The sequence below is a fragment of the Gossypium hirsutum genome, chromosome D13 (genome assembly GCF_007990345.1).
Source record: "Gossypium hirsutum isolate 1008001.06 chromosome D13, Gossypium_hirsutum_v2.1, whole genome shotgun sequence".
NCBI lineage: Eukaryota > Viridiplantae > Streptophyta > Magnoliopsida > Malvales > Malvaceae > Gossypium > Gossypium hirsutum.
In genome coordinates, this window is record NC_053449.1 from 740,539 (window position 1) to 757,859 (window position 17,321).

At 32.2% G+C, this 17,321-nt stretch overlaps 3 protein-coding genes across 6 annotated transcripts; all 3 read left to right on the forward strand.

Annotated features, from left to right (window-relative positions):
- Window positions 1-2,495: 2,495 nt before the first annotated feature.
- LOC107940472 (precursor of CEP15) lies at window positions 2,496-2,756 on the forward strand. The gene has a single exon (XM_016873901.1). It carries the CDS (start codon window positions 2,496-2,498, stop codon window positions 2,754-2,756), a length of 261 nt encoding a protein of 86 aa, XP_016729390.1.
- Window positions 2,757-5,339: 2,583 nt separating this feature from the next.
- On the forward strand, window positions 5,340-13,813 carry LOC107940484 (mini-chromosome maintenance complex-binding protein). 3 transcript variants are annotated; one of them, XR_001695459.2, is made up of 13 exons: window positions 5,340-5,853; window positions 6,008-6,124; window positions 6,930-6,974; window positions 7,634-7,750; window positions 7,874-8,032; window positions 8,286-8,360; window positions 8,468-8,581; window positions 8,665-8,867; window positions 8,985-9,120; window positions 9,258-9,485; window positions 9,558-9,625; window positions 9,728-9,904; window positions 13,710-13,813. XR_001695459.2 is itself a non-coding variant. In XM_016873915.2 (12 exons), exons 1-12 carry the CDS (start codon window positions 5,720-5,722, stop codon window positions 9,840-9,842), a joined length of 1,554 nt encoding a protein of 517 aa, XP_016729404.2. In that variant the 5' UTR covers window positions 5,340-5,719; the 3' UTR covers window positions 9,843-10,086. The 3 variants fall into 3 exon arrangements, 2 of the variants coding, with proteins under 2 accessions (XP_016729404.2, XP_016729403.2); XM_016873915.2 differs by lacking the exon at window positions 13,710-13,813 and having other exon boundaries at window positions 6,008-6,167; window positions 9,728-10,086; XM_016873914.2 differs by lacking the exon at window positions 13,710-13,813 and having other exon boundaries at window positions 9,728-10,086.
- LOC107940485 (tRNA (adenine(58)-N(1))-methyltransferase catalytic subunit TRMT61A) lies at window positions 10,776-13,082 on the forward strand. 2 transcript variants are annotated; one of them, XM_016873917.2, is made up of 4 exons: window positions 10,776-10,924; window positions 11,472-11,921; window positions 12,427-12,671; window positions 12,758-13,082. In XM_016873917.2, exons 2-4 carry the CDS (start codon window positions 11,473-11,475, stop codon window positions 13,000-13,002), a joined length of 939 nt encoding a protein of 312 aa, XP_016729406.1. In that variant the 5' UTR covers window positions 10,776-10,924; window position 11,472; the 3' UTR covers window positions 13,003-13,082. The 2 variants fall into 2 exon arrangements, with proteins under 2 accessions (XP_016729406.1, XP_040965775.1); XM_041109841.1 differs by having other exon boundaries at window positions 10,835-11,921.
- Window positions 13,814-17,321: the final 3,508 nt, after the last annotated feature.

Below are 17,321 nucleotides of genomic sequence, written 5' to 3' on the forward strand. Positions count from 1 at the left end.
AAAAGTAAACCTCCTCATTTTAATGGCATTGCCTTTGCTTTTAACACTTCTTGTTAAAGCCGTCCATCTGATAAGTGATAACACGCGTGTTTACAACTTGGTACGCATGTTTCATAAATATTTCATGTTGGATTTGAATTGGCATTTGGCACCCTAAACTGTAGTCTAGGCTAATGAAAAAACTTGATTGATATAATACTAATACTTTGAAGACTCAAATAAAAAGTTTTGAAATTTAAGGACCAATTTAAAGTCTGAATAGGGACATTTGATGAAATTTTATTATTATTATTTTCAAGTAAATGTGATAATATTGAAAGTATTATTCCATAAGAAGCTTATGCAATTGTGCTTTTAGTTTAATTTTTAATGAAAAACTTCCTTAATTATGTGTTACAAAATAAGTGATTTTGAATAAATGTTACTGTTATTCACAACAAAGGGACCAACCATATAATAAGGTTGCCAAATCTATACTACATATATAGCTTTGATGATTAAGGCAATATTCCCTGTCTTAAGTAGTAAAATGTTTACATTTTTTTATTAATTTAGCTTTTAATCTTTTAAAAAGAACTAATTTTGACCGTTAACTTTTTAAAAAGAGTAGAATTAATTTTTTTTTTGTAATGAAAATATTGATTAAAAATATTAAATTTTTAAACATAGTAGCCTGAATAGTAATCTACGTGTACTTTATGTTTTTTTTTGAATTTTTTTATTTTTATAAATTTTAAATTATTTGTTGACCTAACCGTATCTACATGTCAGCATGAAATACATGTGAACTGCCACACCAGTTGCCATGCCAACATTTTTTAGTCTATATTTTTCGTTAAAAAAAAACAATTTGTCTCTTTTTCTGAAAAATTGGTTAACTTTAACTTAAAAAAAATAAAGATTAAGGGTGGATTTGGATGGGCAGTGCGTTTTCCTGCGGTTAGTGTAAAAACAACGGTGGCGATGAGATAAGATACTGTAACGATACTGTAGCGTAAGATAAAAAGTAAGCTAAACACAATGCGCAGCACCCCACTGCCAATCCAAACCTACTCTAAACTTTTAAAAGAAAATTGTAAATATGAAGAATTAAATTTACGAGGAATAGGTTGTGCAACCATTTTTGAAAGCCTCAATAAACATATAGGACTGAAAGACAACCAAAATAAGGAGACATTAGAGATAGAGATTATGATTAGTTTTGTCACGCCTGCAGCCAGTTTTATCCTATTTTGCCATGCATATCAGCTTTTTAAGCACCATATATATATACATATATAATGATGTTATCTATATAGCTTTTTGTTTTTAGTAATAGTTATATATCAAATTTGATATCTCTCTGAAGTTAAATTTTGAATAATTCCTAATTAAAATGGACTAAAACGGTTATTTTACCCTTTAGTTAAAGGAGTACCAAGATTACTGTTTAACCTTTTAACTATACCTCTAGTCATTGATGGGAAGTATGCTACTACTTGAGTTAGCTCTAGTTTATGGAATCGATTCAAACTCTTCAATTTATCATGATTTTTTTTTCAAACATTGTGAAATGCTCTCACTCTATTAATCAATTGAGATTTTTGGTAAATTTAGAAGATAAAAACTCGATCGAGAACAATACCGAATTATTGAAAGTAGATTTACAAAATGGGATATGTCAAGTCATTTTTCTCGTGTGTTCTTGAGGTGCACTTATCATGTCATGGATGTGCTGTAGTCAAAAGACAACAAGCACTCATGAGTCATGATAGTAGGCATATGTGATAATCTTCTTCACATAAACTAAATAAATACAATTTCACATTTACCAAAAAAAATTAAAAAATAGGGTAAATTACACTCGAAGTTATTAAACTATTAATAAATTTACATTTTGGTTATATAATTTCAAAAATTATAAAATAATCATTAAACCATTCAGAAGTTTTTATTTGATTCACCGAGTTGTTAAGTTTTATTAATAAAAAAACACCTAGCAAACAAGCTCCAATTGACGATTCAACAAGTAGAAGAAAATACATTATATCAAAATCAATCTGATGATCAATGTTGAATATCGTTGTTTGGATTTTGATTCACACATTCGTTATGTTCAATGCTGTTTCATGAAAAGAAGCTGAACTATAGAAGAGAAAATGAGGGGGAGCTTTCAATTGATGTAGACGGTGCAAAACAAAGAAGGTTGACTTAAATGAAAACTTTCGAATAGTTTGGTGACTAATTTGAAATTTACTAATAATTTAATAACCGTGAGTGTAATTTACCCAAAAACAAAAAAGCAAAAGTGATACAAAATTCAAATTGATCTTTTTATCATTCCATACTCCGACCCTACTTCTTTTCATGAATTCAAAACAAATACTATTTTATAATCTTCATTAACCATAATCATGAACCTCTCCACCAAGCAATGGTGTGTGCTCCTTATAAAGTCACTGAGTTGGGTATATATATATATATATCTCAACTTTCTTCAAAAGCTTGTGAAAATTATGGCGATGAAAGAGCTCAAAAAACCCAGTTTTTTGCTGGGTTTTGCATTGTTATTGCTTCTATTGATGATGATGATAAGCTCACAATCCATGGCAGATGCTGAGATGATGAAGGTGAAACCCACAAAAGCAAGAACAAGAAAGGTATTGGAGATGGAGCAAGATTACCCAGGTGAAGTGCCAAGCATCCCAAGTGATTATGATTACAATGATTTCTATAGAAGGCAAGGTGATGTTCCAAGCCCAGGAATTGGTCATTGATATATATATATATATAGATATATATATGTATATGTAAAGGGTACTGCCATGCATGATTTTCTTCTAATTCATATATATGGTTTATTTATAGATTTTTGTTTTAATCATGTCACATCAGTGAAACATTAGTGAAATTTGAAGTGATATATATTATGTGTATGTATAGGGATTATTGTAATTGAATATGCATGCTTTTATGATGGATACATTAATGTGATTTGTGAGGGTGAATGGAATAAATTTGTGGTGAATAGTGGGTTTATCTGGTTTGTATTATATATATATATATTGATACACAATATCAACAGAAATCAAGAATGAGTGATGTATACTCTCTTGTGGGGGATGATTGAGACCCTATTTTCGATCTTTTTTGCTCTATTTCTTTTCCCATTTCCTCTTATTTCATTTTCGTTGATATCGTGTATCAACAATATCAATGATTTTTTATATATAGTTTGATTAAGTTAATCAACTCAAATCAAGCCTATTAAGTCCTTTTTCCCTTGTTTCAATGGGTTGCTAAAAAAATTAACCTAAAATTATAATTTTTTTTAATTTGTTAATATAAGAAAAATATAAAATCCCTTAATTGAAAAATAAGAGGAATTTTTTGGGAATATGAAAAAAGTTTAAATTTTACTATTAGTCCCTATATTTTACGAAAGTTCTGAATTTAGTTCTTATATTTTTCGAATCTTGAAATTTTAGTCCTAACCTAAACAGTAGTAGTTAAATTCAATTACTAGTATTGTACTATGTGTATAGTTGAAGATTTGGTTCATATTCTCTAATTGGATCATTCTAAGTCCTTATACTTGTTGTGTTATGAAATTTCAACCTTGAACACAAATCACAGTGGTTAATCCATTAACTGAATTTTTAGTAAGTAATATATGGAAATAACAAATTGACATAGCATTACACATGATAATATATGTTTGGAGTATCATAGTTTAGAAATAACACGACTTAATGAATTTAATAGTTATCGTTTGGTGGGGACTGAAATTTCAAAAACTGAAAAGTACATAGTCAAATTAAAATATATGAATTAAATTTATAACTTTCGCAAAGTATAGGGACTAATATATGAATAAAGAGCAACTTTACCTTTTGTCTCTTGAGCGGCAAAAAGACAGTTCCTAAGGACTATAATGCAAAAGAAAATGAAAAGTTGGGTAGGATTTTGATTTGACTTTAGTGGGAATATAGTCAATATTATTGTAACATATTAACGGTTTTGATGGTGTGTTCAAATCAGTGCCACATCTCTGCACTTGGTTAGTTGTTGAGTTGTCACTAGTATGCATTATTAATAATTTCACAAGTAAAGTTATCTATTTCTACTATTAAAAATTAGTCTTTGTATGTCGATATGAGGTAAACATGGTATGCCATGTGTAACTGTCTAGTTATTCCGTTAGCCATACCAGTTGTTAGCATTAGAAATAAATAAAAATTTTAACTGAAATGATTAGTGTGCTCTCTAATTTAATGTATAGGGACTATTTGCTCATTTTTTGAGTAAATGGGTAAAATACAATCTGATTCCTAGTAAAAAAACTTTCATGATACTTTTACTTGAATTTACATTGTTAGAAGAGATTGATTATAAAAAAAATGTATAATATATTTTTATAATTTATATAAGGAATAAAGTAACATTTAATCTTAAAATTTGATATTTATGATAATTTTAATATTTTTGTTTTTTTTATCTTAAATATTTTATATAATTTTTTAGCATTTCCGTCGTATTTTAATATTTTAAAAACATGTATAATTTCTTGAGATTTTTATATAATCCCTAAAAGACAATTAAGTTCTTCTAAAATAATTAAAAATTAATTAAGCCATTTACGTCAATTGTCGTGCCACCTGCTCGACACTCGCCATGTTAACATTAACAGTTTGTCAGGAGTCTTAACGGAAATGACAATTTCAAAAGTTCAATTAATTATTACTTTTGTATTAAGAATTCAATTGATCGCACTTTTCAACCAAAACTTAATTGATTTTAGAATTTATTTTCGAGCCCATGACAAAATAAAAGCATTAAAGAAAATGTTTTCATACCGGGCCAAACCCAATTGTCAGCCCATTTTATTTTTTAAAAATTAATAAAAATATATATTTTTTATAATTAAATTATAATGCGAACTCTTATAATGAACATGATAAAATATTTGTGATTAAATAATGCAAGTTTCACCTCATTATTTATTATTATCCCTCCACTCACAATACATTATTTATTATTAAATTATTTTAATATATTTATCATTTAATTGAAAAATATTTTATTAAAAATATGTACTTTTAGATGGTAAATAAATTTAAAAATTAATTAAATTGATAGTTAAATCGAAATTTTAATTTTATATTTTTTTTTGAAAAAATAATGATTTTTCAATCCAACCGATCCGAGTATGGCTTGATGGTTTGGCTGTAAAAAGATCGTTGAAAATTAAACACAGTGGAATGTCCTCTAGCCCATCTTCCTTCTTCATTACGTGGGCCAAGCTCCACCAATATTTGGACTGTTATAAACATGGTTACCCTCAGGCCCTCGCTTGCCGAAATGGCGGGAAGAACTGGCGGGAAAACCCACCTACCTTCTCCCTTTTAACGCGGGAACTGAGAATCCCTCAAGCCAATCGGCCAAACAGAGAGAGTGAGAGATAGAGAGATGGGAGGTCCACCGTACGATTGCTTGGCGAATCCCCTAGGAGCCGTCCGATTAGCATTCGAGAAGGCAATAGGGTCAGAATTGGAGACTCCTTCGACCCATCCCTCCGCCTTTAACGGCAAAGATTGGGGTGCCCTTGAACTCTTCCGCCACTTCCTCTTCCAAGAATCAGGGCTTTCCCAGGTTCCCATCCTTAATCCCAAAACATTAAGATGGGTTCAACCCAACAGTCTTGTCCGTTACCGTGGTATGATCCAAGACATGTTGGGAAATGAATTCTATGCCGGCGCTTACAAGGATGGAAATTTATGGCGGACCAACAAATTCATGGATGTTTCTCAATACCCAATGGGTTCCTCTCCTGATATGTGTATTTGGGAACGCCGCTTGCTCTACTGTGTTCCTGTTAGTTCTCTTCTACTTTTAACTTTTTTAGGGTTTTGGGTTTTAGGGATTAGTGTTTAAATGTTGATCAATTGATGGAAAAATCATGGTTTAAAGTTGTTTTATACTCCATTGTTGCATTGTTCACTAGTTGTGATTTTAATCCTTTCTTCAGGTCCCAGGACAGAATTCATGGACTGAACCTTCTAGTGAAATGGAACCTAATTGGTCATCTCAAACCAGGGAGAAGCGGCGTAGGATGGATGACGAAGATAATGATCCCATGGATTTGGTTGGTCTTGCTACCTCTACCGTTTATATACATATATAAATATGTATGTATGTTCTTTTCATTGTTTCTCATTGTTTTAACTTGTGTTACTTGGACTTGGTTTTGAGTGTCGTGTTCAGGTATGTATATGGTCATTGACGAAGCAGGAAGTTTATTTTTGGAGGTTCAAAATTAAATTATAAAATTTTAAAGGGGTCAAAGTACAATTTTATCTTTGTATATGCTTGTTTTTTTTAGAATTTAAGGGATTAAACTATAAATTTTTCATCTTTGGAGAGGGGGTAAAGTGTATTTTTACCATTAAAATAACTTATAATTTTAATGGTTCAAGTGACTAAAATAATAATTTTCCATTTGGGAGGAGGGGCAGGGCCCCTGCCTTCCCCCCCTTGACGCTGTCCCTATATCAGGCACATGAATGGTTAGACTTTTCTAAGGTTTTCCATGTTTGGAAATCCTTGGAGTACATATCTCGATGTCAATGATTCGGACAATAGAGTCTAAGCAACATAGCTTGACACAATCATAAGAATAGGCTAGTTTCTATACTATGTGTTCTGAAAATGAGGTGATGATCTTGCCTATAATTTGTGTTTGTTTTTGCCCTAAACTAGTTAGCATTTTGGTTATATACTTGGTTAGGTGAAAATGTTTCTAGTGAAGGGTATGGTATGTTTAAGTCAAGTTGTTTGGTTAGAACATTTAGAACTCCTCAAGAACAATGCCTAGTTATTTGGTTCCTTTAGTACTGGGTTTTAATGTATTTGTAGTTTGCCTACCTAAACATGGATGCTGTATATTTCAGGTTCCTGATGATGAGATTAAAAGCTCTCCAATTACCAAGAAGATGGTAAGAAACCCAAATATTTAGTTCCATTGTTGTCGATATCCAATAAATACTTTAGCTTTTATGATCGAAGACTGTGGTATGATGTTTGATTTTTGGTTGATCATATGAGCTTAAAGATCACTGCATTCAACGGTATACTGCGTTGTCATTATTGTTGTAGTTGGAGCAGTATGTCTTCTTGGTCCCTTGCTAATTGCCATGGATGATCCCATGAAATTCACATGTTTTTACTGAGCATTCGAGAACGTTCTCAAACCTTAGTGAATATTCCCTTATCTTAACTTGTTTTTCACATTGTTACACAATTTGCTTTTAGGGATTTTTGCAATGTTGAAACATACAAATTTCTTTTACCGGAATTGAGTGGTTGAAAGAAAATGGAATAGAATATGAGGTTTTGCCTTTTTGTCTTGTGCTTGACATTAGTTTGTGACATCAGCATATTAAGTGTCTTTGAATTAGACTAAATTTGTGGCTTCAATTACCACATTTAGTAAAACTAGAACTGGAGGCCGAATTTCACATTTCTCAGGAGTACGAGGAGTGTTTTGGGATTGTCAGTTGAATTTTGCTTCTTGTCCCTTTTTCTTAATGTTATCTTGCATGCCATTTCAGAAGGACGATTGTACTTACCAGATTTTTTTTTCCATTTTTTTTAGAGAGAAGATGGACTTCCTTCCCCTTCACAATCCAGGGATACTAAAACTACAAGCTCTTCTTCTATCACAAGTACATTTCAATCTGTTGACGAAGATAACCTTCCTTGCCTAGTCAAGGTAAACCCCTTCATATCATATTTTTCCATTATACGTCCAGATCTACCGAAATGGTCTATAAATGAATGTTTTTATTCTTCCCTTTTCAACCAAGTTTGATTATTTTCTGTTCTGATAATGCAGATATATGATTCTCCAGAATCAGAATTGAAGCTGAATGATGTTTTTGAATTTATTGGGGTCCTCACTTTTGATTCAGAGCTTGCAGTTGAGAAAGATGACAATGATGAGTTATCAAATAGTTTCTATGATGATGCCCTGGTCCATTTGCCCCCTAATAAGGTATTTATCTGCTTCTAGCTGTTAAATATTTGTGGCTTCATTATCAGCACAGGTTGTTTTGGGATCAGTTAAAATTTTTTTGGTAATGAAACTGAAGTTTTTTGGACGAATTTATTGCATAAAATGACTACTAAAATGAACAATTGTTGGGATATTTGTATCTTGACATGCTGTACAAGTTAATGATGCCTTTTTGTAATAAATTGGTTTGATTTCTGGTCTTGTTCGGTCTTCCCACTCGTTCCTGTTGCAGGTCCCTCGCTTGCACTGTCTTATACATAGGAAGCTTGCAGTGCAGGACTTTCTGCCAGGTTCCCCAATAATAGAGGTAAATTATAGGAGAAATTTATTGATCATGCACTTTCCCTCACGCTGACTAGTTGTAGTTCAGTCGTCTATTGGTTTCTCATGTGCTTTTAATCTTCATTCTTACAGCCAAAGCCACATTTGGTGAAAGAGACAAGGGAAGCTCTGTTCAGGCATCTTACGGCTGTTCTTGGAAATGATGAGGTAGCTGCTCATTTCGTGTTGTTGCATCTTCTGTCCAAGGTAAAAATCTTATGTTTTGTTGAAAACTATTACTTTCAACTCCCATCTTAGATTGCGAGAAAGTGATAAGATTGGTTGTGCAGGTTCATGCTCGAGTAGATGATGTTGCAGTGGGGAAGCTGTCACTCAATCTAACAGGTTTAAACAAAGAAAGTGTATCTGTGTTTGGTACTCGACTTAGTGATACATTCAAAAACCTCCTACCATTCACGAATTGCATGCCTCTCACACTGGAATATCTGAACATTGCCTCGCTTGCCCCGAAAAAGGATTATCAAGCCAACAGGTATCCCTTTTATTCATATCCCTGCAACTAGGGAAAGTTAATGCCTGCAAGCATTAAGAAAGCATCTAGTAACCATCAAATTTTCAATATTTATATTAGCTTCACTTTGTGTTTTAGATTGGTTCCTGGCGTTCTTCAGCTACCCGAGGGCTCACACTTGATGGTAGACGAGACCCGACTAGAATCAGGAAGCCTCAATTCTACTGGAATTGAGAATACAAAGTTGCTGAAAAATCTCATCGAGTTTCAAAAAGTAAGTTGCCACTTTGTTTATTGGAAAATGTGTGCATGTTAGGTTTTGATTTTGTTCTATATATTGGAAGTATACCGGAGTAATACTGGTCTGATCTCAGTTTGAAGTGACTAAAAATTGAAATATGCGTGTTTCAGGTGGAGTATGACTTTCAATACTATAAAGTGGAAATGGCAACGGATGTCCAGTTACTTATCTTCTCGGAGGGGAAATCTAATATTGTTCCTGCTGATGTTATTGTACCTTTTCAACCTTCTTGTCTTGAATCCACTGAAATGCCAGTTGCTGAGGCACTAGAAGCTTGGAGATGGTACTTGGCTACTGTTAGATCATTACCACATTCCATTGGATCAGAAATACAGAAGGTATGACTTGGTTTTGTGCATTTGTCGGCTGAACACTTGCATTGCCCTTTCTTATGGATGTGTGGCTTGCAGGTGGTAGAAGATGATTTGGTTGCAGCAAGACAAATGGATCGGAGCTTGGGAAGTCGAGATTTTAGCAGGTAAGTAACAAAGCTTTGATCATGCTGTATTAGCAGCAGACATTATACGTTTTGATGTTGCATTGAACTTAAAAATGAGTTGAATATATTTATGATATGTAGATGGTTGACGATGGCTCGGCTCATATCGTCAAGTTTCGGAGAAACCAGTTTGTCAAAGGAACATTGGGAAATGGCCAAAGAAATGGAGAGGCTAAGGAGGGAGAGACTGAAATAGAATCCGAAAGTCCACAAGATTTTGAAGCTTTGGTATTTGGTAAATGATTGTTGTCCCAAAGGGTGATGAAAAAAGCAAAAACCAAAATAGCAAACATGGGGATTGTGATGTATGAATGTTGCCCATCACCACTCTTAAATATAATATATCATCGAATTTCTTATGTATTCTAATTGCTGCCAAAGTTGAACTCAACTTCTTGTGGAAATACAATGCAATCCGAGTCTAAATCCAGTTCATTTTACTGGCAATTGCAGACAAGTGATTCCTCATCTGCAACATCCCAAAATTTTATTGTCATTTTTCTGTCCCTGTGATTTACTCTCTCCTAAAAATAACTCATTTCCTTAATTAAAGTTAAAAAAATCTTCGATTTTGGGGTAGTGACGGATAGGAGAAGAGCCCTCTTTAGCTCTCCCTAGTCAATTCTCACCTAGGGGATTCCTTCACAATTGTAAAATAGTACAATCTGCTTTGAATTTCCACTTTAAAAGAATTAATTATACAAGTTATAACTTTTTGCAGGAAAAGTTTATTGAATTAGTTTCAACTTTATTTAATTAATAAACGAAAATCAGATCCACCATAACCAAAATATCAGGTTTGATGCAATTTAATATGTATCAGTTCAAATTAAAAATTATAAATATCCATTTCCCTTTTTAATTCAAAATTTTAGGTTATTTTCTCTTTTATATTTTTAGATATAATTTTCTAACAATAAAATTATTTATGAATGGTTAGTAAAATTAAAAATATATAGGTAATAATAAATTTGACATTTAGTATTTACATTTTTTTTCAAATTGGTCTTTTTTATTTTTTAAGTTAAATTTAGTGTTAAATTGTTATTTTTAATAAAAATATTAAAATTTTAAATATCACAATTTATATGTATTTTATATTAATTTTTATGATTTATATATATATATATTTGAATTTTTAAATATTTTTTAATATTAACAGGTTAAAAAGTCAGTCAATTAGAAGCAAAAAATTTCACTATAGGCCGAAAAGGCAAAAACACGCACCCAGGACAACAGGAATAGAATTTTGGTGAGAGCAACTGAGAGTCACTTCAGGTACGAATCTTTACTTCAACTTTGTCTTTTCCTTTTCATGTCCTTTTTAGTTTTCTGATCTATGCTTATCTACTTCTATTTCAGTGGGTTTTTTTTTGTTTTTTGGGTTTTCAACTTTAGAACAAGTTTATCTTTGCTTTTTTCATCTCTTTTTTAGTTTTCAGATCACTGCTTCTTTTTCTATTTCAGCGGGTTTTTTTGTTTTTTGGGTTTTCAACTTTAGAACAAGTTTGTCTTTGCCTTTTTCATCTCTGTTTTAGTTTTCAGATCACTGCTTCTTTACTTATTTTTCAGTGGGGTTTAATGTCAGAACTCGGTCTGGTGCTTTTTGTTTTAGTGTCATTCATCTTACACTCTTTTCCTATTTATATACATATATATTTTAATGAATTAGGGTCTTCCTCGTATTATAGATGAAAGTTTATTCTTAATAGTACTTTGGGTATGCGGTAAATATTTTTGTTTTGGGAGTAAATTTTGGTACAGAAATTGCATATTAGTCCAACTTCAGCTGTGTATTCAATTGAATGTGTTTCCATCTTTTTAGTATGTTGCTTATGGATTCCTCGACGAAGATATCTTTCAATCGTTGCATTAGAGATGGAGATTTGATTATTGTATATGAGAGGCATGATACTATGAAAGCTGTTAAAGTGTGTGAGAATTCGATTCTTCAAAATCGTTTCGGTGTATTTAAACATTCAGATTGGATCGGGAAGCCATTTGGTTCCAAAGTTTTCAGCAACAAAGGTGGATTCGTTTACCTATTGGCTCCGACACCGGAGTTATGGACTTTGGTTCTTAGTCATAGGACTCAGATTCTTTATATTGCGGATATTAGCTTTGTGATTATGTACTTGGAAGTAGTTCCGGGTTGTTTGGTTCTTGAATCTGGGACCGGTAGTGGCTCATTAACAACATCGTTTGCAAGGGCTGTGGCTCCAACGGGACATGTGTATACCTTTGATTTCCATGAACAGAGGGCTGCCTCAGCTAGGTAAGTCTTAATGTTTATCGTTTGCAAAAGTGCATTGTGATGAAATATGATATAGTAACTGCTTAGGTTGAACTTGAATTCTGGGTTATCTCGAGTTGATGTCTTCATAGATCTAAATTTTGTTGCCGTGATATTTAATTGTCTCTAATTGTCTCGGTTTACAGATCTTTATTAGTTTCATTGTTGAGTGCATTGTTATGAAATTTTGGTTTCAAAGATTCGAGTCATGAAATATGATTTTAGTAACTGCTTAGGTTGAGCTTGAATTCTAGGTAGATTTCAGAAGTCTGTTTAGGTTCATGTATTCTTTGATCGACATTCTGTTGCTTTCATGGAACCTTGCTTAGGACTCATTTATGATGCATATTTTATCCCATTATATGGTTTCTGTTTGTCTAATTGATAATAGAAAGATCCAAGGATGGTTGTTTTTTTTTTCTTTGATTCTTCTATGTGTTGGTTTGCAAAAGAAGGAATGTTTTACGATTTTTCACTCCTTCAACAGAGAGGATTTCGAGAGGACTGGAATAAACACTTTAATCACTGTGGGAGTCCGAGATATTCAGGGTGAGGGATTTCCTGATCAGTTTTTTGGGTTGGCTGATTCCGTATTTTTGGACCTCCCGCAACCTTGGCTAGCCATTCCTTCAGCTCGAAACATGTTGAAGCAAGATGGAACTCTGTGTTCCTTCTCACCGTGCATTGAACAAGTGCAACGTTCATGTGAAATTCTTAGATCTGGCTTTACAGGTAACATATTAGAAACGAGTTGTCCTATCTTGTTCAAGCAGTTTTTTTTTTAAAAGCATCATGAACTTTGATTGTAATATGCACAGATATACGGACCTTTGAAATACTGCTCCGAACGTATGAAGTCCATGAATGGAAAATGGATCACTCGAAGGTCGATGATGGTAATTCCACTGCGTGCCCTCCACGCAAGAGGAGGCAGCCTTCAAGGGAAGCAAGTGTGGGGGACAATGCAAGTTCTCCGGTGATCATGGCCCGGCCATCTGCTGAAACTCGAGGGCATACTGGATATTTGACATTCGCCAGGAAGTCATTAAACTTCCATTGTTAACCAAATAGGGTTTTATTGAACTTCCATTGTTAACTAAACAGGGTTTTATTATATACACATGCATAATTGTGCCTGCTGAATTAGCTTTAAGTTTAATCCACATTAATCTCACTCAGATAGGTCTAATTTATCCCACATGAATTAACAACTCTTGCTAAAAAGTAAAAACAATGCAGAGAAAGATGTAGAAAATTTTCAAACAGTTTGTTATGTCTATTATTAAGTGCAGCTGCTCTACTAACAAATTTCATCTCTCAAGTAAGATCTTGGTCAGAGACCTAAGACTTCATATTTCTGATGCACTGAAAACCAGTTAAATAGGCATCAAGTTGGGGAACTTTAAACAGGCCCCGTTGAGATTCCAAGCAATGCATTTCACAAGGTTTTCCCTATTCAAGAGCGTACTTCATTGATCATCGATGAAAGCCCACATGTCGGCTTTCGTTATTGAAGTTATCAGCAAGGCCATAAAACATACAATGCACACTATCATGAAATACCTATATCAACTATAACTTCTTTATTTAGCCTGGAGGCCAGCTCATTTGGCGCCCTCCAAGGAGGTGGACATGAATGTGATACACAGATTGACCTGCAATACAACACAACGTATTATATGAAAAACATTCATATATGATCAAATTAAAATATATGAATTAAATGATTTTGAAGCTTTGGTATTTGGTAAATGATTGTTGCCCCAAAGGGTGATGAAAAAAGCAAAAACCAAAATAGCAAACATGGGGATTGTGATGTATGAATGTTGCCCATCACCACTCTTAAATATAATATATCATTGAATTTCATATGTATTCTAATTGCTGCCAAACTTCTTGTGGAAATACAATGCAATCCGAATCTAAATCCAGTTCATTTTACTGGCAATTGCAGACAAGTGATTCCTTAGCTGCAACATCAAAGACCAAATTTTTTTTTTTCATTGTTCTGTCCCTGTAATTTTTGCTGGGAACTGGTGCAACCCATTTTAAAGAAGACACCGAAAAGCAGGCAGGCCACATTTAAACCCCATTTTAAAACAGTAATGATAGGCTCCACTAAAAGATATAAACATTGAATCTTTCAAATACTAAGACTAAGTTTATTATTACACTTAGCACTCATGAAGAGACCTTGTCTTTAATAATTCATGGGAATGATAAAATAAATGTAGGAGAATCTAATGAAAAGAAATAATGAAGATTATTTAATCAATTAATTTTTAAGTTAATTTCTTTTAGTAAGTGAAATAAATTTCGAATTTAATCAAATTAAATTATAAGAATTTGAGCAAAATCAAATTAGAAAATTATATATATTTGAAAACCGTCAAGTAAAATAAATTAAATTTTAATTTTAAAATTGAATAATTTGATTTAATTAACTCAATTTAAAAAAAAATCAATTTTACATGCATAAGATGAGGTGATAAAAGGTTGGTTTTGTTTGAATTTGTGGCCTTCCTTTCATAGCTTTGCAGTTGCAGCCAACTATCCTCTTTACTTTTACAGATATTAGGGGGGTTTGCAAAAGCAGTACCCTATTCGGTAGGTTACTTCTTGTCCAAGTTTGGGCTCTAATAATTCTCCTCCACTTGCACATTGTTTCATCTGTTCAATTCTATCCATTTTGTTTTATACCAACAAGTATGTTGTCGCTTGTCCTGTCTCACGTAAGATCAAATGCAATACGGATGGCTAAACATTCTGAATTCCATGGTTTTGATTTCATCCAACCCCATTGGCATATATATATATTATTAAGTTGATATCATTTTTACCAATTGAGTCTTAGTTTAATTGGTATGAGTATTATTGTCAATATAGAAGGACATAGGTTTGAGTGCGATAAAGCACATTATCCTCATATTAATGAATTATATTCCCTCCCTTCTCACCATCCAATCACCACCAAAGTCCAATCACACAAGTTTCAAAATTTTCCTCTACATAATCTATGGAAACCTGTTTGAAGTTATTTTTCTTTTTAACATTTTTGAGTTATTTTTCTTTTCACATTGAGTTCTTTATCGCTCTTGAAGTTTTTGCTTGATCAAAAAAAATGAAAACTAGTATAAAAATACCAATCGACTACACAATCTCAAAAAAAAAAAAAAAAAAAAAGGAAAGTTGCATGCAGAGGGAGGGGAGGCAGGCAGTCACTTCTAACCCCTCTTAAAACAAATTTTAAACTTCATCCCTGGCAACGAGTTTAATAGAGTAGAAGTGTAGGCTCCGATGTAAGTGGTTCGATACATTTGGAGCCATCATCTTCTAATCTTTGAACTTATTTGATGGCTCGACAACCTTGATCATACCTGTGAGTGCATCTAAAGTAACTCCTGTTTTTAATTGAAGCATTAGGAGTTAGTGAACTTCCTTTAATGTGGGATGCGCTTTGTCTTGATTAAGACATGTCGCAAGATATTTCCACAAGCATTGAGTTTTTGCCACTTTACTATTTCTTTTCTTACTAAAAATTGTTTCTTTCACTCCATTTATGTACTTACAAGACAAGATATATTAAGACTTTGTTTACAATCTGTAGAGTTACTGACAATTATGAGATATCTAAAAAATTAATTTAATATTTCTTATAAAATTTTGAAACTTTAAATCTTAAAATATAGAGAGTTAACATTTAAACTACAAACTTTCTTATTAAGAACGGATAATTATCTGATATGCAAGATGTAAAATTTTTGGTGAATTACAAGAAGAAGGTAAAATCTTAACAGCAACACGACTAACACGACTCGAATCCAAGCCACACCTGAAACGGTAAGCACCCTAACCATTACGCCAGCATACAGAGTTCAAGAGGTGAATTTTTTAATTCCACACGTGATTTTAAAAATGAGTCATATGTCTTTAATTGATATTTAAAATAAATAATGAATTAAAACAACTTTACCATTAATATATCAAATAATAATCCTTAAAAAATAGTAATAAATATATATAAAAAAAATCACCCATGCTAACTTCTTTTTTAACATTAATCTTATTATAGGTTCTTAACATATCTACTCTTTTGTGCCTTGAAGTGTTCTTGATGTGTATATATAACAAGGAAAAAGTTTGAGACTGTTTATAGCCGTGGGGATAATTTCTTGTCGTTGGAAGCATTACAGGCAGACTTGTATTGATACAACTCATAAGATGTATGGGTAGACGTAGACTTGTATTGATACAATGCACATGATGTATAGGTAGAGGTCCCCCAGAGTTTCACAATTATTCTTATTGACTTAGTTGTAACGATATAGCTAGATTATAGGGTATCGATACTACATCCTAGACTTATATAAAATAAGTTTAAAACATTTAAAAACATTTTGGATTGACTCAAAGAATATAGATAAATTAAATCACATTTAAAACATGTTTTTAAGTACTTTTACAAGTCTTTGAAATGCTTTAAAAATGTTTAACAAAATTTTCAATAATTATTTTCTCCAGATGACTTAGGAAATATAAATATAAATTTATCTTAAATATTGTTATAGCAAAAGCTTGGAACATCAAAACTAACATCAACGTGCAACGCGGTTGGCATATCTAATTGCTGAATTATGCTCTGAACTCGAACACAAATCTATAGTATGATAGCCATCCATATTCTCCAAATCTATCGTAATTCCATCAATGTGAAGGTACTCTAATCATTTCATAATAATTACTTGATTCCAATCTAATACAAAAAAATTGTCAACATAATATATTCATTGAACTCGAGATTTATAAATGTTGAGATATCCCTAAAAACACATTATTTTAAGAGGTACTTATGTTAATAAATAATAATAAATGGGTAAACTATACCCAAGGTCACTAAACTATTAGTAAGTTTATGTGTTGATCATTTAACTTTAAAAAATTACAAAATAATCATTAAACTACTTAAAAAAATTATTTAAGTCATTGGGTTGTCAATAAAAATTTTCAAATAATGCAGTAACATTTTATAATTTTTGACACTGATTGACTATGATATAAATTTACTAATAATGTCGCGATATTCAATAAAATTCATCTTTAAAAAAATTACTATTTTCAAATAAAAAAAAACCCAAAAATGAAATACAAATTCACGAACTCCCATGAGATGACATAGAAAAAGGTTGGTTCATATCCTTTAAACTTGTGGCTTTCCTTTCACAACCTTCAATAATTTCTTCATTTCCCCTTTTCATACGTTTCCATTTCATAGCTTTTGTTTTAGGAAAAAAAATTCAGGAAAGCACTATCCTATTCTTTGTGCTCCTTTGTACAAGTTTGAGCATGCTTTGATTAGATTCGATTTAGGAAAATCTTTTATTT

What these genes read in the sequence shown, in the direction of transcription:
- LOC107940485 (XM_041109841.1), top strand. Translation starts at nt 11,452, where the DNA reads ATGTGTTTCCATCTTTTTAGTATGTTGCTTATGGATTCCTCGACGAAG. An exon ending in CAGAGGGCTGCCTCAGCTAG is followed by an intron (nt 11,922 to 12,426) that starts GTAAGTCTTAAT and finishes CTCCTTCAACAG; the next exon opens with AGAGGATTTCGAGAGGACTG. An exon ending in TCTTAGATCTGGCTTTACAG is followed by an intron (nt 12,672 to 12,757) that starts GTAACATATTAG and finishes TAATATGCACAG; the next exon opens with ATATACGGACCTTTGAAATA.
- LOC107940484 (XM_016873914.2), top strand. Translation starts at nt 5,449, where the DNA reads ATGGGAGGTCCACCGTACGATTGCTTGGCGAATCCCCTAGGAGCCGTC. An exon ending in GCTTGCTCTACTGTGTTCCT is followed by an intron (nt 5,854 to 6,007) that starts GTTAGTTCTCTT and finishes TCCTTTCTTCAG; the next exon opens with GTCCCAGGACAGAATTCATG. An exon ending in CTCCAATTACCAAGAAGATG is followed by an intron (nt 6,975 to 7,633) that starts GTAAGAAACCCA and finishes CATTTTTTTTAG; the next exon opens with AGAGAAGATGGACTTCCTTC.
- LOC107940472 (XM_016873901.1), top strand. Translation starts at nt 2,496, where the DNA reads ATGGCGATGAAAGAGCTCAAAAAACCCAGTTTTTTGCTGGGTTTTGCA.